Below are 25,549 nucleotides of genomic sequence, written 5' to 3'. Positions count from 1 at the left end.
AAAACACTGAAAGTCTTCTCTTACAATTAGTTTATTGTGGATGTCATGACTCAGACAAATAGAGATAAACTAAGACCATTACTCTTACATGGGAAACAGAACTGGAATGATCAAGAATGATTCAAGAAATGATTCAAGACCAGTCGTGGTTATGCATCAGGAACAAAGATGACTCAGTCCAACATTTTCATGACCACTTCCAAATATATACATTATACATATAAACTTAAAGGTCAAATTACCTGGCTTTTCCATGATACAAGTACATATTGGAAAATGCCTCGAGCATCTCAGACCCCCTTTGTGCTTTGTGCAATTGCTAATAAATCTTGCTGCAAAGATGATTTGCCCCAACCTTATCTTATGAGATGCTGGCATTTTTTTTTTCTTGAGAAACTTGCAGTCAGGGCTCTTTTGGTCTTCAAATCCTTAGAGAATCATTTCACTAAGAGTTTAGTCATGTGTATGTTCCCACAGCCCCCAAAGCATCACCACCGAATTTTACAACGATGTGGCCTTTTCGAGGATGATCACCCACAGAAACCACTGAGGCTGCACAGATAAGCATGTTTGTTAAAGTGCAAAAGCAGCTGCAGAGACAGGCATGGGTAGTACTGTTATCTACTAACGATCCAACTCCAGCCACTGCAGATCCAACACGAGCAGCCCACGTTTTAGCATAAATCACCTAGTCATCATCCTAGTGGCAGTTGGCTAAACTCCAGCCACCCTCTGGTCCCCCAGCCAGGAACATGTGGTGAACACTATTGATACCAAGATTTATAATTCATAAACTTAGCTACTAATGCCTTCATTTAACATTTGTTTTTGTCTAAGTAATTCAAGAATGGATGGCGTGGCAACATTTAGGTCAACACAAGAGAGCTATGCCTGGTGCCCCAGCGATTACACAGTCAAGTGATGAAGTGCCCGGCTCCAGCTAGTGTAATGCGTGCTTTCACGTTTCCATAGTGATGGATTGGCAAGCAATGCCTTTTCTTTCTGACCATTTTCTGTTAGCCACATATATTTATCTGAAAACACGTACAAAGTTGGAGTGATCTAACTAATACCGATCAAACTCTCAGAAATATGAAATTTTGCTCATAACTAGTTTACCTGTCTCAAATCCTTTTCTAGGGCCTTCAGTTCTGTGATCACTGTCCTGATTCCAGGGTGCTGAGTCCACTCCACATTCTCACCACATTGCTCCTTTCCCCTTTGTAACTGTGGCTTCTTTTGTTGAAACATGAACTCAGCATTTTCTTGTTTCGCATCTTGCTTTAAGGGGAACCTGGAGTATTGAAACACACTACGACTCATTTTGAGTAAAAATGTCATTTTGATTTTATTATACTAACAAATAATCTTTTTGATTGATCACTCTTCCAAACAATTGAATAAACTGACTTGAAATAAAGTTTCACTACCATAAAATGTGCCAGATGTGCCCCAAAATGATTCGCATTGCAAAGGAGCATCTCCAGATGCTCAGACAGTAGGGTAGCCATGGCCTAAGACCGGAAGAATGAATCCGGTATCTGCTGTCTCTCACCCTGCTTGTTCCTAACATTTCAACCATATCCTGATTTTATTCATCTCATAGGGAGGTTGACAGTCTTTTGTGAACAATACATCATCCCATCATTGAGCAGCAGTGAGTCAGTATTTAACATAGAAATCTGATCAGTTATGGCTGTATGAAAGAGACATGTGGAATAAATCAACCAGTGACCTCTATTTTCTGTGTGTTTCACTTTTGTTAACAAAAATACAGATGGGAACCTAGCTCATCCCCAGGCTTGTCACTCATGATGACTTTTGTTGGGTCCACAGTGAAGTAAATGAATAATTAACTAAAGAGAACAATTGTATGAATTTAAAAGTACTTGAGTTGAGAAATAACGACTCCTCATGCTCTTTAGATAAACGAATGGTAAGCTTTTATCTTAGAACAAGTGAGATGTATTGATCTAAGCTTTAAAAAAGATTTCTATACTTTGAACAAGTAATGTATAGGAATGTTTCCAAAATATTTAGAAATTCAGAAAACAAAGTCCAGATGGCATTTCTTGCAGCATTAACTGTAACAGGAAATCATGAAAGTGATGACAGTCCTCACCCCTAAAGGATAGTGAGCAATAGGACTCAGCATAGCCACTCGAATTCCAGTTTTGGAGATTATGAGTGTAAAATACTCACACCCATGTGAGGCTGTCACACCTTCCTTCATAGTTCCACATTCCACAGGACTGAAAACGTTTTCCTAGAACACTAGACCATAAGCCAGCAACAAGAGAACCCCATTGTCTATCGGTACAGTAGGATGGTTCAAGTGTTCCTCTAAAACTAAGATGTCATGGGGCTGGAGAGATGGCTCAGTGGTTAAAAGCATGGGCTGTCCTTGAGAGGACCTGGGTTGGGTTGCTAGCACCCATGGGTGGCTCAGTCATCTGTAACTCTCGTTCTAGGCAACCCAATGCCCTCTTCTGGCCTCTGGGGTGTTCTGTGCGTGTGGCACACAGACACACATGTGGGCAGATACACATGCATATAAAACAAAAATAAAAAAAATAGAAAACAACTAAGCTACCGTGCCTCAAAGTGCAGAGCTCGTCCCATGCCACCTCTTTATGCGGTGACCGGGACTTTGTTTTTTTAATTTCCGTTTGTCCTCTCTGTGCTCCACTAGTCTTGGTTTCCACTTTTCCATGTTCTCTCATAAGCAAATCACAGTGATTATTCTTCAGCTCTATCGGTCTTTCATCCGAGTGTGCCATACCCCAGAGCTTTGACAGGCTGCTGTAACCTGTAGGGGAGAGGGCAACACCGGAACAGATCATATGTGAGCATATTTTGAACACAGGGACTATGTTTTCACGGTCAACCAGCCATATGCTGACCAGTGAGCACTGTGTGCCTATATTAAAGAACACGTGTTAATTCTGCAGATAAAACAAGTGAGTCCTGGTGTGATGGATCGTCTTGGCTGCCAACCAGATTATGTCTAGAAAGGGCTAAAACCCAAGTGGCTGGGCACACCTGTGGGGGATTGTCTTAATTAAAACGTTTGAAGTGGGAAGATCCAATTTCTAATCCAGATCCAGAGGCGGAAAGATCCACCTCCAATCCAGTTTGTGGCAGGAAGATCCGCCTTTAATGTGGGTGATGCCTTCTGCTGGAAGCCCATCTAAAGGACAAGGAAGAAGGGGGCTCTCTAGCTCAGGGCACTCACTGGCAAGTCCATTCCTCCAGTGGCATTAGAGGCTGCTTCTTTGGGATTTCAGTGTGTGCTGAAGGCCAGCTGAGATGTTCAGCCTCATAGATTGAACAACTCTTGGGTTCTTGGACCTTTTGTTGATAGGCAGCCACTGTAGGACTATATGGGTCACAGCCTCTAAGTCATTCTAATATATTCCCTTTATATAAACATTCATTCTATACATTTTGTTACTCTAGAGAACTCTGAATAGTGTAATTGCTTTTGTCTAGTTTCAAATCTAGGGGGAAAAAGACACAAAATGAGAATTATATATTTAGATAGATGCTGTAGGAAAACAGTTCTATGAGAACTAATCTAAAATGAGATTAAAGTAGATTTTCCCATGGAGGATGAGCAAACAGTCAAAATATTATTATTACTATTACAAAATATATTTATAATTGTATTATTATGTATACAACATGTTGTATATGTAATATACAAAATATACTTACAATTATTAAGATAATGGACTATGAAGATAATGAACTATGATAGAAAAAGAAAAAGGTTTCTGAGCATCATATCTCCCTGTGAAGGGAAGGTCCAGGCCATCAAACATGAAGAAGGAACTCATGTGGAACCTTCTGGATTCTCTGGTGAGGAAGGTGAATCTGAGGTTTGCAGAGGACAGACAACTGGAGGGAAGAGAACACTGTGGAAGAATGCTGCAGAGCTGTTGAGGCCCCTTCAATATTAGCAGAGTGTGGACAAATGCTGTGACAGGAAGGCTTCAGTGACTGATGGGAAGGACACCTTTCAAACTTCCAGGGAACTGGAACATTGGATCAGGGCTCACAAAATGCCAGGAAGAGTCCATACTCAGAAGTCTAGCTGAGTAACCTGTGAGTCAGGTTATAATGGGTTACGATAGTAGGTCTCATCCTGTGGGTTGTAACCCCCTGGCAAAGGGCTCACATCAGATATTTACATTATAATTCATGGCAGTAGCAAAATTACAGTTATGACATAGCAAAAAAGATTTTATGGTTGGGGGGGTCACCTCAACATGAAGAACTGTATTAGAGTTACAGTTTTAGGAAGGTTGAGAATCACTGGGTCAGGAAAAGGTGGTGCCTAACTCTGGGGAGAACTGGAGGCTGTCAGAGGAACAGGAAGGAAGGGTCAAGCTGTTTAGTGTAACTTAAATGTATCTGTCATAGTGACTTTTCTATCCCTGTGATAAAATACCACGATCAAGGCCACTTATAAATCAAACTTTAATTTGGTGCTTACTTTTAGAGGGTGAGAGTCCATCATGGTGCTAAGCACAGGAGGAGCTGGTGCTGGAGCCGTAGCTGAGAGCCTCTATCTCGAGACAACCAAGGGGCAGAGTAAAAGAACACTAGGAAACGAACAATATGAGTCTTTCTAAACCCCAGAGCTCATCCCTAGCGATATGCCTTCTACAACAAGGTTACACCTCCTAATCCTTCCCAAACAGTCCCAACAGCAGACAGGTGGGCACAAACTATTCAAATCTATGAGCCTGAAAGGACCATTCTCATCCAAATTACCACATTACATTTCCTGGACCTCATAGGTTCATGGCCATATGATAATGCAAAAGTCCCCAAAATCTTTCAGGAATGTCCTGCCCAACATTGGGGTCAGGGGAGACTAGAGGCTGTCATAAGAACAGCAAGGAAGGGCCAACCTGTTTCTTGTGACTTAAATATATCTCATATTTCAATTAAAAGAGAAGTAGACCCATCAAGAGATAACTTTTTAAAAATTAAATTTTGCTTGAACAAATCTGAATCAATAGGAATCCAAATCAACAGCACAATGGTGGACAGATTTAACTGCAGCTAACACTTGAAGAAGACATGTTTGGAAGGTGGGTCTGTGGTGGTTTGAATAGGCTTGGTCAGTGGGAAATGACACTATGAGGAGGTGTGGCTTTGTTGGAGGAAGTTCATGACTGTAGGGGTGGCCTTTGAGGTCCTATGCTCAAGTTCCACCCAGTGTGGAAGAGAGCCTTACCCTGGCTGCCTGTGGAAGACAGAGTCTCCTCCTGGATGCCTTTGGATCAAGATGTAAAACTCTCAGTTTCTCTAACACCATGCCTGCCTGGATGCTGCCATGTTTCCTGTCATGATGATAATGGACTGAACCTCTGAATCTGTAAGCCAATCCCATTTAAATGTTGTTCTTTTTTTTTTTTAAAGAGATATTTATTTATTTTCTTTATTTGATGACACTGTACATTGTGAGCCACCATGTGGTTGCTGGGAATTAAACTCAGGACCTCTGGAAGAGCAGAAGTGCTCTAAACTGCTGAGCCATCTCTCAAGTCCCCAATGTTGTTCTTTATAAGAGTTGCCTTGGTCATGGTGTTTCTTCACAGCAATAGAAACCCTAAGACATATACTGTGTTGTTTTTTTTTTTTTTAAATTGGTTTGAGCTTTCAAATAGTCCGAAAAATTTATAGAACCACATGCCATAAGACTATTGAAAAGACATAAGGTGGATGTCATGAATGTATAAAACATAAGCACAAATTGTCCTTCATAATCTGTTAACAAAAGAGAACATAAAAGGCCACAACAAGCAGTTTATCAGAGCCATGAACACATTTCTGTCCCTAAGTGGTATGACCTGAAGTCATATATACTAAGGCAAAGAAAAGCCATGTTCTACGTACGGCTGCGCTGCTGCAGCAACCTCAAAGGGTATTTGCTCAGCCACACTGTGGATGGGATGCTAGCCATCTCTAGGAGAGCAGCGACTTTCAGGGACATTGGTGATTGTGATCTGAATGGCCGCTCTCAGCTCTCATGTTCTTTCTATGCTTAGCACACCGAGTCCGTGCCCACTGGCCATTGGTGCTTTCACTAAAAATGCCATTCAACAGCATTTCCCTAGCAGTTCTGTTGTATAGAAGTCAAAGATGCTTCTAAATCTGGGATTGTCAGGGGCTGTCACTCCCGTGCCCAGTAAAACGTTATTGCAGAGTTAATAGCCTCTTGGTAAGTATATGGAATAAACATGAGAACCAGGTGAATGACAGATTGTCTGTCTGAATAAAAAGTATGCTCCAGTGATATGCAGCAGCGGCGGCAGTAGCAGTGGCGGCAGGCTGAAGATATTACTCAGACGTTGAGAGCATTGGCTGACTTTGCAGAAGACCCAAGTTGGATCCCAGCACCCACATGGTGGCACACAACCTCCTATAACTCCAGTTCCAGGGGATCTGATGCCCTCTTCTGACCTCTCCTAGGATTGCATGCACAAGGTAAATATATATACATGCACATGCATGAAATACATCATAAAATGCAGTCTAATCTCATAAATGGCAGGGCCTTTGCACTCATGGGCCCACAGCAACTCTGGCTATCGGCAGATGAACAAGACCACTTCAGTCAATGTCCCAGCACAAACTGGGGAATGGCTGTCAAAAAGATGCATGCTGTCAGTTTGTCCAGTGACACTTTACAAATGAAAGATACAAAATTTGACCACATTGCCCAAAGTCATTCACTGATGCCACTTGACATTCTAAACTCACTTCCTTAGCAAGGGTTAGAGCAGACAGTCAGTGAGACAGTGTGGGGCATTAGCATGCTTTAACATGTTAATGCACATGCTAAGATCAGAAGTAAATCATAGAATTGTCAAAACAACTTAAGCAATGAGAAATATGTTCCACAGCGATAAAGAAATCAAATCGAAATTTAATGATTAAAATTTAATAAATACTGGCAAAAGTACCCAAACAACTCTGGCCTAATATGTGGTCGATTTATTTTTCTTTTTTTATTAAAAGATTTATTTATTTTATTTATATGAGTTCACTGTCATTGTCTTCAGACATACCAGAAGAGGGCATCAGATCCCATCATAGATGGTTGTGAGCCACCAAGTGTGGTTGCTGGGAATTGAACTCAGGTCCTCTGGAAGAGCAGTGCTCATAACCACTGAGCCATCTCTCCATTTAATCATAGGGAGAAACTAAATTCCAGGCACAAGGGGAGCTGGGGACTTCCCAATAGCGGAACAGCATCTATTATAAGGAACTAAGTGTCTGAGTCCAGACATCTCAGGGACAACTAACTTCTCCATCTTGCGGGCAGGGTCAAACAAGTTCATGTTCCCAGGTCCAGGACTTTACTCCTATCCTGATTGGTGAAAACTCCCTTGCTCAACCCTTTATGTCAGAATATGACTGGACAATGCTACAGCCCACTTCCCACCCCCTCTGTGTATGTCAGAATATGATTGGACAATGCTACAGACCAAGTCACGCCCCACTCTGTGGTCTCATCCTTTAAATATGCTGTGCACTTTTTCTTCATGGTCACAGCTCAGTTCCCAAGTCTGTTCTGTGGTTCTGATCGATCAGTAGCAGCTTGATTACAATACATTGTTTCTTCGTCTTCCTTGACCTGGTGTTTGAATTATGCTGGATTTAAGAGGACCTCACAACAAAATAAACCCAGGTTGCTTTCATTTGTATGGTCTATCACAGCGACAGAGAAGGAAACCAGAATGTGTGGTCCTTAATCCCAGCTACCCAAGAAGTTGAGGCAGGAGTCTCTAAAGCCATTTCACACTGGAGACACACTGGAAATTCAAGGTCAGTGGAGGAATTAACCAAGACTGTTTCTAAGAAACAAAGTAACCAGGGAGCTGGAGATACAGCTCAGTGGTACTTCCTGCACCTGGCACACAGGGGTCTATATTTATCCCCAGAACCGCACCAAACACACACATCATAAATAGAAAATATCATAGAAAGAAGCTTAATAGTGTGTTAAAAAAAAAAAAAAAAAAACAGCATCATGCACAAATTACTTTTTGAGTTGATGGCCAATAGATTACTTTACACTCGATTGCCAAGACTCTTGGTTACCCCCAGAGCTTGACAGTAAGACCCTACTGTTGAAGACAACACAAACCTGAGTAACAGAACATGGGAAAAAAATGAAGCTGGTACTCATGGGGAAGCCTCTTCCCTGTTGGCTAGCCTTCACGCTGCTAGAAGGTGCTATGCATGCTACTGGAGGAGAGAAATGGTCATCAGCTTATGAACGGCGCCCCCTGCAGACAGGCTAGTGCCTGACAGGACACGCCCACTGGTGAAACAGTACTGTTAAAGGGGCCAAGAATCTGTGGCCTTAGGGAAGACCCTAACACTACTTACTATCCTGCTAAATGGACAAAGCCTTAGAGTGACTACTAATGACTTCCTGGCACATACGTAAATCAGAACACCTCTCAGGCCTCTTCAGAGAAGCTTCTCCTTGCAGTGGCTGGTGATTAGTACAGGCGCTGTGTAAGACACTGTGGGATGCTCAGCCCCAAATGGGACACACACATCACACCCCTCCCCCAAGGCTCATGATCTTTGAGGAAGATGGGTTGCAAAAATTCTAAGAGGCAGAGGTTGTTGATAACATCAAGGCAACGCCATTTTCCAGGTGCAGCAGGGCAGTTACACATATAAAGTCATAGTGGTCGATACAGAGCTGTACACGTTCAAGGCAGAAAAACAATCCCAGCATCAGCAGCAGGGAGGTGAGCATACAATTCCACTACTTGCTGAAGAGCTACTGGCATTTGATAGCAATGGGGACAGAAGAGATTCAGTTTTCATTAACGACTGGACCCCCGGTAGTTTGTCCACCTCCCAGGGCAGGCCCTCCTCCCAAGACTAATAGGGCAATGCTTTGAACTCCATGAGGTGGGGGGAAAACTCAAAGCTGGAGGGAAATGGAGGGAGGGTGGTTACGGGAGGACCTTGGGAAGGGAGGGTAATATGACCAAAATAAGTCATACAAAATTCTCGGAGAATTATAAAAATTACTGTGTTTTTAAAAGGATACAATAGCTACTTTTACTAGAATGGTAGGAATGGAAAGGACCCATGAGACTGCTATGAATAAACAGAGGCACTGAGCACTGACATTCTCATATAATGGTGACGTGGGTGGGGATGACACAGGCACTTTGCAAAATAAACTGGTAGGGGACCAAGAGACAACCGAGGAATGATTTATTGATACCCATGTTGACAATGGTGTAAAAATGTGTTTAAACACGCAGACACCTAGGCACGTGGCACACTTTACATATGGGCGGTTCATTTTGGTCAAGAAGACCTCAGCGGAGTTACTGAAAACACTAGGTTCTGTTCCTATGACACGTGTCCAAGGAGTAGTGGGCAGAAGAGGGACCATGGAAAGCTAGAGGAGCCATGGAGGGCGAGCTTTAAGCGGTGGGAAGTGACACCTCGGGGGAATCCTGAAAATAGACCATTCTAGGGACGGAGCGGATCAGGTTTGAGGAGGTAGAGCTCTAAGAAAGATGAACCGCGCCTCGGTTGCCTCTCACACTGGGCGCGGCAGGAGTCCACAAAGCTTCTTGGCTGGGAATTTGAAGTGGTTCTCTGTCTAGTACGGTATCGAGGGCGTCTCTTGTGGGCCCAGAACCTGAACACTTCAGCATTCTGGGACTCGGGGCCCACATGCACCTGCTCACGTGGACCCCCTTGCGCATGCCCTTCCAAGGTGCTTCGCTTGGCAGTGCATGAAGTGGCGCATGACAAGGACGGGGCAACTCACCCGGGCCCGAGGCTGTCGCACAGGGCTCACTTCCACGGCTAGCTCCTTCTATTTCATTTACTTGGGTTTCTGTCTGTAAAATAACACTGTTTCAAAACATCCCCCAGATTTATACAGCACGTAGTAAATGCAAAGAAGCAGTGGTTTAAAACGTAAACGTGTAAGTAGAAACGTGCAGAATTCTAGATAAAACCAATGATGTCCAATGGTACTCTGGTTAACATCTCCGGTTTATTGATGATTGGTGGATTTTGAGACAAGGCTTCATTATGTAGCCCTAGATGGCCTAGAACTTGCTAGGAGACCGGGTTGCCCTTGAACTTGTCAAAATCTGCCTGCCTCTGGGATTTAAAATGTGTTCCACCTATACCTAGCCCTTATGTCTCTTGCTTCTTAATTTCTTTTGCAAAACGTACATTTTTACAAGTCTTTTTACCTTACTTCTGTAACGCATTTCGGTCAATATATCCATATTGCGTTTGACAAAATATCTTAGTAAAGTAATGTTTTAATATGTTTTATTTATTACTAAGACTAATGTTTTTTTTTTTTTTTTTTTTTTTTCAGAGCTGAGGACCGAACCCAGGGCCTCACACTTGCTAGGCAAGCGCTCTACCACTGAGCTAAAACCCCAACCCCTACTAAGACTAATGTTAACAGCTGCTTGCAGTTGTTTTTTGATTAAAAATATTTAGCATTGTGTGTAATAGTAAAGCTGTCCAGGGATCTAACATGGCATCCTGGATCTTTGGCAAATGTGCTCACTCACTGAGCTGCCTCACCAGCCCCAGAGAGTTACCTTAAAAAAAAAGTCAACTTAAGTACTTACATTGGCTTTTGGAGAGAGGGTTTCTCTGTGTAGCCCTGGCTGTCCTGGAATTAGCTTTGTAGACCAGGCTGGCCTCAAACTCACAGAATTCCTCCTGCCTCTGCCTCCTGAGAGCAGACTAAGGGACTGTGCCACGTCCAGCTGACTTAAGTATTTCTTACCAGTTAGGAGTTAGCAGAAAACCTCACACTGTACAGGGAAAGTGATTTCTAGTCATCTGAGTAAAAGGTAAGCTCTGGAGACCCTGCGCCTGATCTTCCCTTTGCTGCCACTGGGGTTTCAGTGTCTGTCCTGCTGTCGTTAAGACTGAAAGGGCAGTGCCAGAGAAGAGGCTAAGCCTGCCTTCCTTTACCCAGCCCATCAGCTGTGCCCACGGAGCTGGTGAACAAGTGTTTTTGACTCTTGGCCATTCCTGGTTCGTGGATCTCTGGGCATCAGTGTTGGTAACTTAAGTTTGAACAGAATGAACTTTCGTGTGTGTGTGTGTGTGTGTGTGGTACTAACTTCAGGTCTAATTGAGTTTCCTCATCCTCTTCCTTGCCTTCCTCTCAGTCTAGGGAGGAGGAGGCTCCTGCAGAATCGTGCCTACAGCCAAGCTGCCCACGTGGTCTCACTGTTTAGCTTGTTCTGTACCCTGGTGGTTCTCAGCACCTGTTTATCACTAATTCCTGCACAGCGGGCTGGGATACTGTAGTGGATGCCCAGGGGGTCACCAGACATAGAAACTGAAACCTGCAAAGCCTTGCTCATCTGCTTTAGGAATAGTCTTCAACTCCTCATATCCACTTCCTCAGCCCCTGCTCACGGCTCTACTAATTTTGCAGGTGAATTGTGCAAAGGACCCGGAGTATGGACACATCTACCATGGGTAAGACCGGCTACGCATTTATTCACTGTCTAGCCCTTCCTGCCTCAGCATCGGACTCTACAGTGACCATCGCCTTTAGGGAGACCTGACTGCCTGGCACTCGGATACTTTGTCCTTTGTCATTCTTCTGGATGAAATGATTGTTTTCTCATAACAAAACAGTGCTATTTCCAAACCCTTTTTTTTTTTTTTGCCACAACTATATTTGTAGGACAGACACTACTCTTGTGAAGACTCACAGGCCGGACTTCCTACCGGATACCCATGGTGCCAGGCTTGGGGTGGGCAGTGGAGGTTGCAGGTTCACATCCTCGCCAAAGGGTTATGGTGATGCTGGTGGCAATGTGGCAGCTGTAGATTCTCCCAGTGAAGTGACACATAGCCCAGGTTCCCCGGGCTCCGCTTCACTCCTACAACCAACCAAACTCCGTTTCCGATTACTCATTTATAGTACCTTGTTCTTTTCTTTAGCTTCTCTCTTTGTGAGCCTTTAAAAACACATAAAATCTTTTCAGGCAAATGTTAAGTGTACAAAACACAAATAGTGTCTTGTTATATAACATCTCTATGGCTGTAATTTACCTCACATGTCTGTGCTATCTAATTTAGAGTATACAATCATTTCCTGTAAAGTGGATTCAACTATAAACAGAAGTTAAATGCAATGGACAAAGAGTAATAGTAATGTGGTAGTTAATTCTAATTATCAACTTGACCCAACCAAGAATCACCCGAGAAAAGAATCTTAATGAGAGATTTCTAGATCAAGTAGGCCTGAGATTATGTTCATAGCATACAGTCTTCTTTATGCATTAAGTGATATGGGAAGACTCAGCCCATCGTGGGTGGCACTATTCCCTATGCAGTGGGTTCTGGACTGTGTGTGTGTGTTTCTCTCTGCTCTTGACTATAGATGTGACAGGATCATCTTTCTCAAGCTCCTACCGATGTGACAGCCCTATAGTAATAAGCTGTAGCCTGGAATTTTGACAAAAATAAAATCAACCCTTTTTCCCCTAAGTTGCTTGTTGTCTGGGTATTATATCCTAGCAACAGAAATGAAACTAGAACACTACTAATACTGTAATGAAGAATTATTCTTAGATCAAAGTTTTCCAGTAAAGCCAAAGGAAAAAAGTTATCATTTTACCACAAGGTTTCATTCTTATTGTCATGAAAAGACAAAAATCAGAATCACAGACACTTAAACTCATTTTAAAAATGACTTAAGTCCTTCTCTAAAATACCCTCCCTTTAAATTATTTACTTATTTCTTTAAAGTACAAGGGTGTTTTGCCTACATCTCCACATGTGTGTCTGGTGCCCTCAGAGCTGGTACTCAAACCCGGGACCTCTTGTAGGAGGAGCCAATGCTTTTATCTCAGACTCAGAGAAACCCTTCATAGCTGGGGGTGGCTGTGTGTATTCACTATACAGTGGGTGCACATTCCTCTAAGCACTCTGTGTGTCATTCTCACCCCTACACTCTGTGTGACAACAGACTAGACGATCGTTAAAGGAAGGGCAAGCCCGAGCACACACACAGTGAGCCAAGTAACTCAGAAGTAAACCTGAACTTCTGGGGGTGGGCCATATTGTGTTAATCATAAATGCCACATGCCACAACACTTTGTGAAAACAATATGAATCATAAAGTGATACTACGGCAAATGAAGCCATGTTTGTATGCCATCTTGGTTAAAATTACAGTGACTTCAGAGTTTTGCAGTTAGACAAAGGCTGAGCTCTGCGGGGCATCACTTAGGCACATAGGTCAGCTGTGCAGGGGTCTGTGTGAAGGTCACAGGTTCCAAGCCTGACTGCACTACAGCGTGATTTCAAGGTCAGCCCGAGTGGCTTGGGATGTCCAGTGGGATGGAGCTCAGGTACAGTGCCTGTTGCTTGGTACTGTTACATGTGTGGAAGACGGTTTCATACAGTGTGACTTTATTATTCAACCATAATAATCTGTGCCACAGTTAGAGGTTTATTTAGCTACTGTATTCTTGAAAAACTCTGTCTCCAGAATGTATACAACAAACTTGGAAGTAAGAAACTTTACATTCAAGGACAGCCTAGCCGGCCATAGCCACTCACAATGATTCTTAAAACACACAGAGGGTAATTATGTTCTTAGTGTGCCGCAGTGTCTTAGTACTGTGTTATTTTATAACTTTACAAACTATATATTACATCCTAATTTTTAACATTTGATTTTTAAATTGTGTGTGGGGATATGTGTGTGTGTGTGCCTGTCTCTCTGTGTGTAAATAAGTTCAAATGACAGTTTACTATTAGCCCGATAGTGTATCAAGATTTCAAATACTTTGTCATACAAACATTTCAATTGCTCAGTTTTTCTACACTGAATTATTTTCATCCCCATGCAAAAACCTTCTAAAAAGTTTCATTTTAAAAGGAAAAAGAGAAAAAAAGAAATGCTCTTAAATTTTACATCCTTTCCTAGTTGCTACCCATTTTAATATTGGATTTTTTTGAGAAAAAATCTCCAAGGACTGGTCTATCCTGGGCACTGTCTGGTTTCAATTGATGGTCATTGATGAAAACTCTGTTTATTGTAGCCTTGTACCAGCATCATCGTGTGCCTGTAACACCGTGTGCCTGCATCACCATGTGTCTGCCTGCATCACCATGTGTCTGTTTGCATCACCATGTGTCTGCATCACCATGTGCCTACATCACCATGTATCTGCCTGTATCACCATGTATCTGCCTATATCACCATGTGTCTGCCTGTATCACTATGTGTCTGCCTGCATCACCATGTGTCTGTCTGCATCACCATGTGTCTGCCTGTATCACCCTGTGTCTGCATCACCATGTGTCTGCCTGTATCACCCTGTGTCTGTATCACCATGTGTCTGCCTGTATCACCATGTGCCTGTATCACCAAGTGTCTGCATCACCATGTGCCTGCATCACCATGTATCTGCCTATATTACCATGTGTCTGCATCACCATGTGTCTGCCTGTATTACCATATGTCTGCATCACCATGTGTCTGCCTGTATCACCATGTATCTGCCTGTATTACCATGTGTCTGCATCACCATGTGTCTGCCTGTATCACCGTATGTCTGCATCACCATGTGTCTGCATCACCATGTGTCTGCCTGTATCACCATGTCTGCCTGCATCACCAGGTACCAGCAGTGCTGGCGTGGTGCTCCTTATTTGGAGCTCAGATGACTCCTTTCTGCTTTGTTTCAGAAAAAGTAGACCCTGTTAGTATTCCTTCACAGGAAATGCAGACTTCACAGCTTTTACCTTCTTTCAACCTGATCCCTTTTAGTGGGAAGGTGGCCATCCGTCATCAGCAGCAGACCAGCAGCTTCTGGAGGGGATTTCTCAGAAATCGGTGTGACCACAGGCTCCCGCGGGCCCCATGCTTCCTTTTCACCGCCCTTTGCTTCTTTTATGCAGGAGTCAGGAACGCTGCTTTGAAAAATTCACAAACACCAACATTGTCTTGTACATCAGGGGATAAAGGTTAAACAGCAGTTTGGTTTCTCCACATGCATCTGTATACCGTTGGAAAACATTATCAAGTACCAGGTAAGGAAGGGGAAGTCAGATTCCTTCTTAAACTAGGCAAATATAAGATTATGAGTTTGTGGCTCAAGAGTGAGTCTGAGCATGTGCAACGCTTTACAGAGGAGACCCAACAAAACAAAACAGCTCCTCAAGCAGAAAGTGGGGGAAACTACTTATGAGGAACATTCATCTGAGATATGGCTCAGCAGGTGAGACTACTTGTTTCTTTAGCATAGGACCAAAGCTTGATTCCCAGCACCCACACAGTGGCTCACAAGCATCTGTAACTCCAGCTTTCTCTTCTGGTTCCCGTGGGCACAGCACACATGTGGCATACACGTGGCACATATATACATGCAGGGAAAATACCCATACACAGAAGATAAAATAAACAAATGTAACAACAAATTCAAATTGATTTTACTATCCTATATCTAAAGTATTTGTAATATTATTACTAATGTGTGTATGAGAAACACGTGTGCATGTGTGTGTGTAGGTACCATGAGTGTGTGGAGGTCAGAGGACAAATTTATGGCATTGGGTTCCCCTTTCCCTCCTTATTCAGGCTTCAGGATTGAACCTTGTTCATCAGGTTGGCCTGGGAAACACCTTAATCCACTAAGCCATCTTGTTGGCCTTTGATTTTAATAAAATGCAGATAAACTTTGGATTTTATTGAACACAGTTTGCCATAATTGAAACTATCATAAATACCAGCCAAAGAATAATGAATCATGGCTACAATGCTGGATTTTTCTGAGAAAAAGGGGTTGATACAGAGAATATGGACTAAATGCCAAAACGATTCAAAACTTACATATCTGCAAATTTAGATTGTAAGAACTGACCAAAGTGAAGCATTTAAAAAATATTACTAGTCAAATGTTTAAAACAACACCAGCAATACGTCACATAGCATTTGCTATTTCCTAATGTAATAAATGCTCAGTGAGGAGTCATTTACTGTACACCATCCCCATGTATACCCACTGTGTTAGTAGCTGTACAAAATGATACTAACGGGGGTAAAATCTGTAATGCCAGTCAAAAAGCCAACAGCCCAAATATAAAAATGTCAAAGGAGCAAAACTGAAGCAGGAAGATGAATGTTATGCACAGGGTTGAGATGCACTGGCAGCAGTGTCGGTGTGGCCAGAGGGCCTTTCCAGGAAGGGCTAGAGCTGTAGCACAGATGCTAGAGTATACTCAGCATAGAGTACTTACTCAGCATAGAGAGCACTTACTCAGAATAGAGAGTACTTACTCAGCATAGAGAGTACTTACTCAGGATAGAGAGTACTTACTCAGCATAGAGAGTACTTACTTAGCATAGAGTGTACTTACTCAGAATAGAGAGTACTTACTCAGAATAGAAAGTACTTAGTCAGCATAGAGTACTTACTTAGCATAGAGAGTACTTACTTAGCATACACAAATCAATTCAATCCTCAAAGTTTCAACACAGCCTATGTTTGTAATCCCAGCCTTGGCTACATGTGACCAATTTTAGAGAGACAGAGATAGGGGAAGGGGAGATAATGGACCTCCATGTTTTAGAACAGTAATAAAATACCCAAACCCAGCAGCTGAAAGGGAGTGATGACGTTGAGGACTTAAGGTAATGGAGATGATAAGACACAGAACCCATGAGACAGAAGCGTTTCTTTGACACGATGAACAATACTGACAAGCCAGCCCACAAACACTGTAGAAACGGGCAGAAAACCCAAATTCTTAAAAGTGGAGATGATAAAAAGTAAGATGGCAATAGATACCAATAAAATACAGGCTGGTCAGCAACTACTTTGGGAATTGTATTGCTGAAAACTGAGAAGAAATCAAACCCCTGGACCCACATGACCTACCAACATTAAGTCAAGGCCTCCGACAGACTGAATGAAGAAAGAGGCTGAACGGACTCCTGAACAGTCTCTTGGCAGGTGGTCACTCGGAGGCCAGACCAGTGTAGACCTCAGTAAGGCCGCCCTGAGGTCTGGGGATTTGCAGGGCATGTTCAGAGGTCAGTCCTGACTTCTGGGGAAGTAGTAGATCCCAGGCTGACCCCAGGACTCTGGAGGGTGGGCTCCAGGCTCAGATCTCGAGCCTCATGTTAAAACTGTGAAATGAGCAAGGTGAAACGCAGGCTTAACAGAGTCTGTAGTGGGGTTTCAGTTAATAGATGGGGTGTGAATTTTAGTAACAGTTCCAGCAAGTACTGTAAAAATTACATTTAAATACTGAGAAAAATGCTCAAAAACAAAGCAGAATCTCTCAGCCTTGGGAAGGACAGGGCTGGGTTGAATCCATAAATAAGCTACTGGAGTTAAAGAGGGACTAGACTAGCACAGTGGCCTCATACTGTCCCATAAAAATAAGGTGGAGAGAAAACTAGTGATGATATAGAATGTGTTTGGTCTTATTATCCTGATATCAAAATCAGAGAAAAATATGCAAATGAATAAACAGTTAGAATTGTCAATTTGTGCTGAACATAGACACAACAATTCTCAATAAGATCCTTGAAAACCAGAACATATTGAAATATCATACACAGCTATCAAGTTAGTTTAATTTCAGCTATGTGACAATGGTTCAGCATACATGTCTTAGTTTGAATTTTACTGAAAAGAGACGCTATGACCAAGTCAACTATTATAAAGGGAAACAGTTAATTGGAGCTGACTTACAGTTTCAAAGGTCTAGTCCAACATCATCATGGTCAAGAGCATGGCAGCGTGCAGGCAAACATGGTGCTAGTGAAGGAGTTGGGAGTTCTGTATTTTAATCTGCAGGCAGCAGGAGACTGTGTGCCACACCTGGTGCAGCTTGAGAATAGGAGACCTCAAAGCCCACCCCAACAGTGACACACTTCCTCCAACAAGGCCACACCCACTACAGCAAGGCCACACCTCCTAATAGTGCCTCTCCCTATGGGCCAAGCATTCAAACACATGAGTCTATGGGGAAGGGCATTCCTATTCAAATCACACACACACACACACACACACACACACACACACACACACACACACATGTATCTTGGCAAACATCCCAAGATACCCAGAGACAGAAATCATTGATCATCTCAATATTTACAGCCATTTGTCAAAGTTCAACATCCCTCATGATAAAGCCTTGAAGAAGCACACCTCAATATAAGAAGACTGCATTTAAATAACCTATAGTCAGCACTATACAAAATGGGGAAACTTTGAGCACCTTCTCCCATAACTAGCAACCATCTTATTTAACATAAGGCTTAAATTTTAGACAGAATACTGTAGCAAGCCAAAGTCACACAGGGCTACCGACAGGAGAGAAAGAAGTCAAATCATTTCAATTTGTAGACTAAGTGGTTGTCAACTAAAAATATTCTTCTTACTCCACCAGAAACCTTTTTGATATAAGAATACTTTCAGAAAATGTCGGGATACAAAATCAACATATAAAAATCAGTAGCTCTCTAATGTATGAATAATTGAACATGTTGATAAAGAAATCAGAAAAACAACCTCTTTCTCAGCTGCCTCAGAAGATTTACATCTCAATCAACGTGTGTCTCATTTTATGTGTATAAGTGTTTTGCCTGCACGTTTGTCTGTGTACCACTTGCATGCCTGGTGACTGCATATGCCAGGGTGTTGGGTTGAAGTTACAGATGGCTGTAGGTGCTGGGAATTGAACCTGGATCTGCAAGAGCAACCAGCACCCTTAGTTGCTGAGCCATTGCTCCAGCCCAGCGCTCATTTATTAAATGGTTACACATATGATATTTAGTGGACATACACTATAAGTAAATTCTTGATAAATACACTATCTCTGGACTTATACCAATTCTAGCATAAATACCCATACGTACTATATGGACATATAAAATGTTTACACAAACATTTTAATATATATTTTTTGTGTGTTCACATTATGTATTGACTATGTATTCATCTATTGTATATAATATGTGATAAATGTCCTTAATGTCTTCTAGGTGTTTTCAAGTCCCAGAGGGAGGGAGGGACCCAGCTCTACAAATGAAGACTTTAGCTTCAAAGGATGGTACCAATCAATGCAAAGGTCAGTGCACAGTACTCAGTTCCCCACGGTTACCTTACTCAGCCATGTCCTCAAACAAGAGTGTGCCAGAGGGGCCACCACTTTACATTAATCAACTCTTACTCTCTTTAGGGAAAATATTTATCAATTTAATTGGATTAATAGATATCAAATTATTTATGTCCTTCTGATAACCATGCGGACACCTGAGTAGTCCTAGCAGAAGTCTATAGTTTATCAGCCCAAATTAGGATTAGTGTTCAGAACAGAAGGACGACTGACTTTAAACTATTTCTACAGCCTTACTTAGCAAGCTCATCTGTCTTTTCAGCAGGAAACAGCTTCCCAGTCTTTCCGCCTTTCCTTTTGAAAATCAACTGGTTGTCATTAAACTCAGTGACCACAAGAGGCAGGTTCTCTGAGACGTCTAATTCCAGACTCGGCTGCTTCTGGCTCATTTCTTCAACCTTTGATAAAAGTTGGAGGTAAGGGTGAGTGTTACTGTTTTCTTACTTCCACTACCCGATTTAGCGTGATTCGTGTGGGGCTGGAGAGGTGACGAGGGCTGAAGAGCAGTTGCTGCTCTTGTAGAGGTCCTACGCTCATTAAGTTTACAACTGTAGTCTCGGGACCCAACACTCTCTTCCGTCCTATGAGGGCACCTCACACGTGTCACACACATACACACGCACAGGCAAAATATTCATAAAATAAGAAGTAGATACATTTTAAAAGAAGCTTTTGCTTTGTTTAATCTTATCATTAGAGACTATTGAGTATTTTTGTTTTGTAAATGCTGCTTCATTTTATTTCTGATGGATCGCAGAAGGAAAACCCCAGAGTTTTATACAACTTCCAAGATGAGCATTCTTAGGTCTGTGTCCTTTTGCATTCAGTCTTTGCTGTCTGGCATTTCCACTGTCTATTTGATGGAAGAACTCTGAAGAGCAGGAGAAAACACGCCACCTTCAGGATTTACTGCACATGCAACAGTCAGATTCCCGGCATGTGCCATCATGGGTGTTAGGAGGAATAATGAAGCATCTCCTTCCAACTTTGACAACTTTTAAAATCACTTAGCTATTGAGGTACCAAAAACTGTGAAGGAGCTCACTGAAAACAGATGTGCCCCGTCCAGCTCCTGAGAGGTAGGTGAGGTTGCTGAGCTGGTTTCAAACTCTGGGATCGAGATGCCTCCCAAACATCATGGGCACTATCACATTCCACAGATGGATGATACCTAAGCCACTCCTACTTTCATTTCAAGTATTCATTCAAAGCCCTTAGGGGCCATTTCTAGTATTTCACAATGTCCCAAGACACGGCGCAGTCCTACAGTGCTTCGTCAGATAAATGACCCAACAATTCCTTGCAGTTAGTCAGCTGAATTAAAGATGTGTGAATTTGTATTAGGAGTGGAGGAAGCCCTGAGCCAATGACATCTCAGTGGATGCATGTCATTGACACGGTGTATTGTAGACACCAGCACAGCCACATCTAGGACTCCAGTGCCTCAGCCCCATGGGAGTAGCAAAGCTTCCTGGGATAGGCTCAGGAGGAATCTGAGTGTGAATGGTGACAGTGTGTGTAAAATGTCCACCACAGCAGTCTGACAGGGAGACCACTGCTCTCCAGCCTGCTCCTACTGAGATCATCTAACCTGCTTCTTTGGTTCAGCTACACACATCAGCATGCCCTCCTGTTTATCCGAATGAGATGGCCCTCTCTCAGTTGTATGGGAGAATCCTGCTTTCTTGTTCAGCTACAGAGCTCCCACACTAAGCATCTAGTGCTCAGTTTCTCCATCGGAGAGCTTAGTCTGCCCGGTCCCAGACTTTTCTTTTCTCTGTCTGTTTTTCCTTCACTCTTCCCTGGGGCAGTCTGGACAATCCCTGGAGCCACAAGGATGCAGTAAATTTATAAGATAATTTCATGTTTTCTTAGGAGATGGGAGGTCTCATTTACAATTATGTTTTCAATACTTCTCTAGAGTTTTGTGAATTGGATCAAATATATTTTTTGGCAGATGATGAATGTTCTTGTATGATATAAAATCATATGCTCTGAAACCAGCTTTCCCCAAGAACATTCTGCATGAGATGCTTTAACAAGGATAGTTTGTCAATTAATCTTAGGCTCCGTGGAAGTACACATACCCACTATCAAAATTGTATCAAGAGGGAAAAAGACCTCTTCCAGAGGTCTGAACAGAAACTGCCAAGTTTGCGCACATCAAAGCACAGTGACTTGCTGATTTGGATGGAAGTTTCTGTTGAACCTAGAGACATTTTCATTTCTTCTCATTTATTGCTTTATTCCCATTGAGTAATTTTTTCTTAAGTCAATGAAAGCACATCTATCAAAAGCTGACAATCAATACCATACTTCTCTGTTAACTTTAAAAAAAAGCGCCAAAAGAGCACCCAATGTGGGATAAATTGATTTGCTAGGCCATATGCTACTGGAAAGAAAGCCCGGAGGTGATCAGTGAAAAATCATTCTGAACATATTTTTCTGAATTTTTATTGTTTAGACTGTAGAAACCTCCTCTTTCTACACACAGCTTTATCCATGGATAATCCCAATGTACAGAAACTTTTTGTTTTGTTTGTATGAGACAGGGTCTCTCTATGTCATCCTGGCTGCCCTGGAAATTGAAATTTAGATCTGGCTAGCCTTAAACTTGAAGAGATCTGCCCACCTTTGCCTCCCATGTGCTGGGATTGGAGGCATGTGCCACTATATGAAAACCTTTTAATCAGCAAGGCAATGAATTAATTACATATATTCTTGTATCAATGTCTTTAGTTGCAGAAATACTGTGATTCATTTCTTTGAAGTATGTAAGCCATGGCCCTTTTGATTTACTAGCCTTGGGCTCCGTCCAATACTTAATTTCCAGTTCCTATTTTTTACATGCCAACATCAAGCACGTCATTTCCTTACATTTCATTTCTCACACTTCCAGGGACTTTACAGTCCCGTCTTCTGAATCACAAGCATCCCCTTATTTGTGGGCAAAATGTGTTTAGTGTTTGAATTCATTACTCGGCAAATGCACAGGATGGCTGCTAAGCTCAGACCAAGAGCGTGGAGGAGAGGGAAGACATTTTCTGTGTATCTTTTTTCAAGTTTGGGAAATCCACATCACTTCTGACAGGCCAACCAGACACACCTTTACCTCACAACAGGCAATTCAGGCAATTACCTTGAATTGAGTTCTCCTACCGTTACCCAGAAGTGGTTCTTCCACTGGACAAATGTTTTCCAGCACGTCCCCAGCTGCATGCTGCAGCTCAGAGCAGCTTTTGTTTGGCTCTCTCTTACTCCCTATCATGTCTCGAGTGGGAGTCTCTCTCCCATGAGGTTTCACTGAAGGAACTTCTGGATGTCCAGGTGCACATTCTTTGTCATATTTCTTGTTAATTTTGAGGTCTTCAAACAGTTTTTTCAGGTGCAAAGGTGGGGGGTGAACTCGCTTGCTCTCCTTCTCAGACAGGGGATGGATTGGGGTGGTTGGATCTTCAGGTGTGTTCTGTGTTTGGGGACATGTCTTCAAGAGGACTGGATCCTTCAGGGGTCACAGGATATAGATGAGAAAAATAGTAAGAAACAAATATATATTTTATATTTAGATTTCTTAATATATGTTTAGATATCAGAATCACTGGGTAGTAAATTAAAAAAAAATAATTTACTTGAGCAATGGGAGAATAAGAAGATGAACCAGCAGAGTTATATTAGTCACTGTTGTTTGGACAAAACACTTACATGTCAAACTAATTATTAATTGACACACTGTGTGCTAATTTACCAAAGATGAGTTGTTTATTTTTAATATTACAAATTTGTCCTTATATAAAAACATTTGACCTCTTAGGTCTCAAAAAGTAAGCCATGCCAGTGAGCTTCAGTTCCTTATCTGATGAACACCTGGGCAGAACAAAATTCTTAGAGCTGAACCGAAAGCTTTACATTGTCGAGAGCCAAAGCACTAACAGCAACCACACAAAAACTAATCGCTAAGTTTCTACTTCAATTACATAGCAACATACTGTGACATCTTCTATGGGGTATGAGCGTTAAGGCCGAATGTACTCCAGCAGCCACAAAAGGCAATAGTTACCAGCATCGGCCACTTTCTAAATATCTAAGCTTATATATTATATACGTATATATACAAATATCCATAGACAAAAGCCACTCAGCCTTAACCAGAGGATACTCCCCTTGCTACAAATAGTGGTAAAGGCAAAGACTCAAGGTTTCCCAAGATGGTGAGAATAAGTGACTGTTGAATGCTCAACCTTAACCAAGGCATTCCTAACGCCACCACTACTGTCCAGTCTCAGAGATGGAGATGTAAGAGAGAAACGGGGTGAAAGGCTGTGAAATGCCATCTTAGATTCAACACAGCCAGTGCAGTCATTAACTTGCAATGGCAACAGCCACCCAAGACTGGCCTGTCAATAAAACAAATAGACATGGCTGTGAGAGAGACTGTGGGAATGGGGATGCATGGGTGATAGGGAGATGGGAGAGGTTTGGGGCAAGAGGGGTCAGTATACGTTGTGACTCTTAAGGCCTAGGTAATAGTTACCTGTCTAGTCTATCTTAGGGTTCTACTGCTGTGAATAGACACCATGACCAAGGTAACTCTTATAAAGAATAACGTTAAATTGGGGCTGGCTTACAGGTTCAGAGGTTCAATCCATTATCATCAAGGTGGGAGTGTGGCAGCATCTAGGCAGACAAGGTACAGCAGGAGCTGAGAGTTCTACATCTTTATCTGAAGGCTGTTAGTGGGAGACTGACTTCCAGGCAGCTAGGATGAGGGTCTTAAAGCCCACGCCCACAGTGACACACCTACTCCATGGCCACACCTTCAAATAGTACCACGCCCTGGGCCAAGCACGTACAAACATCACATTCCACTCCCTGGCCCCCATAGGCTTGTTCAAACATGCCTAAACAGAGCATAATGCAAAATCCATTTAGTCCAACTTCCAAAGTCCCCATAGTCTATAGCAGTCTCAACAATGTTAAGAGTTCAAAGTTCAAGGTCTCTTCTGAGACTCATCCAGTCACTTAACTGTAATCTCAAAAGCAAGGCAGGAAACCAGCTGGGCCTGATGTCAAAGCAGTCTTCAGATCTCCAACTCCTTTTTCATCTTTGTTGACTACAACAAACTTCTTTCTGCTGGACTCCCTGTTCCACTCCCTGTTAGCAGCATTCCTCAGAAGATATCCTATGGCTCTGGAATCTTGAACATCTTGAGGTCTCCAAGGCAACTTCAATGTTATAGCTTCTTGTTTCATTGTCTGGGATCCACACATGATCTTTTTTGGGTTCCTCCAAAGAGTTCCTCTAGCTCTGCCCTCTGTAGCACTCTAAGTTCAGGTTGATCCACTCCAATGCTACTGCTGTTCTTAATGATCATCCCATGGTACTGTTATTTCCAATACCCTGGAATCTTCCAATACAACTAGTCTTCACCAATAGCATCTCATGGGCTCCCTTCATGGTGCCAAGCCTCAACTCCTTTGCATGACTCTTCAGTCCTGGGCTGTCAACTGCAACTGAGGCGGCTCCTTCACCAACGGCCTTCTATGGTTTCTCCCAGTGCCAAGTCTCAGCTGCTCTTCATGACCCCTTCATACCTTCAAAACCAGTACCACCTGGGTGACTCTTACATATTGTAAAGTACAGCTGCAGCATGAGGTACAACCTTGGCTACCTTTGGAACACAGCTTCTTTGTGCTCTCAGAAAACACTTCCAGAATATTTTACCTCAGTGGTAATGGCCTCTTCTTCTTTTTTAAAGAAAGCACTTTTTAAAAGATATATTTTTTTTATTTCTATGAGTACACTGTTGCTGTCTTCAGACACACCAGAAGAGGGCATCGGATCCCATTACAGATGGTTGTGAGCCACTATGTGGTTGCTGGGAATTGAATTCAGGACCTCTGGAAGAACACTCAGTGCTCTTAACTGCTGAGCCATCTCTCCAGCCCCGTACTGGCCTCTTTTTAATCACCACTAACTTCTTAGCTCCAGCTGACCAGCATCAATTGTCCTAGTAGTCCCTGCTATTTTTCAATCTAAAACCACAGCCACATGGCTGAAACTGCCAAGTTCTGCTGCTTGCTAGGGCTGGAACCCCCCACCCCCACATACACTTATTCTATTACAAGCTTTCTGTTTTCCAACTCCCTCTTTGCTTAAACTTGGCTTTCCTGGTACTTGCTCTGTAGATTGACCTTGAGCTCAGAGATCTGCTTGACCCTGTCTCCTGTAATGCTGGGATTAAAGATGTGTATCACCCAGCCTGGATTTAACTTTTCTTCACCTAGAACTTGCTCTACACTGGCCTGAATTTAGAGATCTGCTTGTTTTTGCCTCCTGGGATTA

General features: G+C 42.5%; 1 protein-coding gene across 1 annotated transcript in view; it reads right to left on the bottom strand.

The window, feature by feature from the left end:
* Positions 1-25,549, bottom strand: part of LOC308422625 (uncharacterized protein) — a gene marked incomplete at both ends in the record, with an annotated part of 100,313 nt that overhangs the window by 18,072 nt on the left and 56,692 nt on the right. The window contains 7 exons of the mRNA XM_080919234.1: positions 1,120-1,294; positions 2,599-2,809; positions 9,833-9,905; positions 11,984-12,017; positions 14,818-14,988; positions 19,444-19,604; positions 22,346-22,708. Of these exons, the coding sequence (XP_080775360.1) occupies positions 1,120-1,294; positions 2,599-2,809; positions 9,833-9,905; positions 11,984-12,017; positions 14,818-14,988; positions 19,444-19,604; positions 22,346-22,708 (1,188 nt within the window). The remainder of the gene's footprint in view (positions 1-1,119; positions 1,295-2,598; positions 2,810-9,832; positions 9,906-11,983; positions 12,018-14,817; positions 14,989-19,443; positions 19,605-22,345; positions 22,709-25,549) is intronic.

This window comes from Micromys minutus, assembly GCF_963924665.1.
Source record: "Micromys minutus genome assembly, chromosome: 1".
NCBI lineage: Eukaryota > Metazoa > Chordata > Mammalia > Rodentia > Muridae > Micromys > Micromys minutus.
This window is presented reverse-complemented; position numbering and strand designations above follow the sequence as displayed.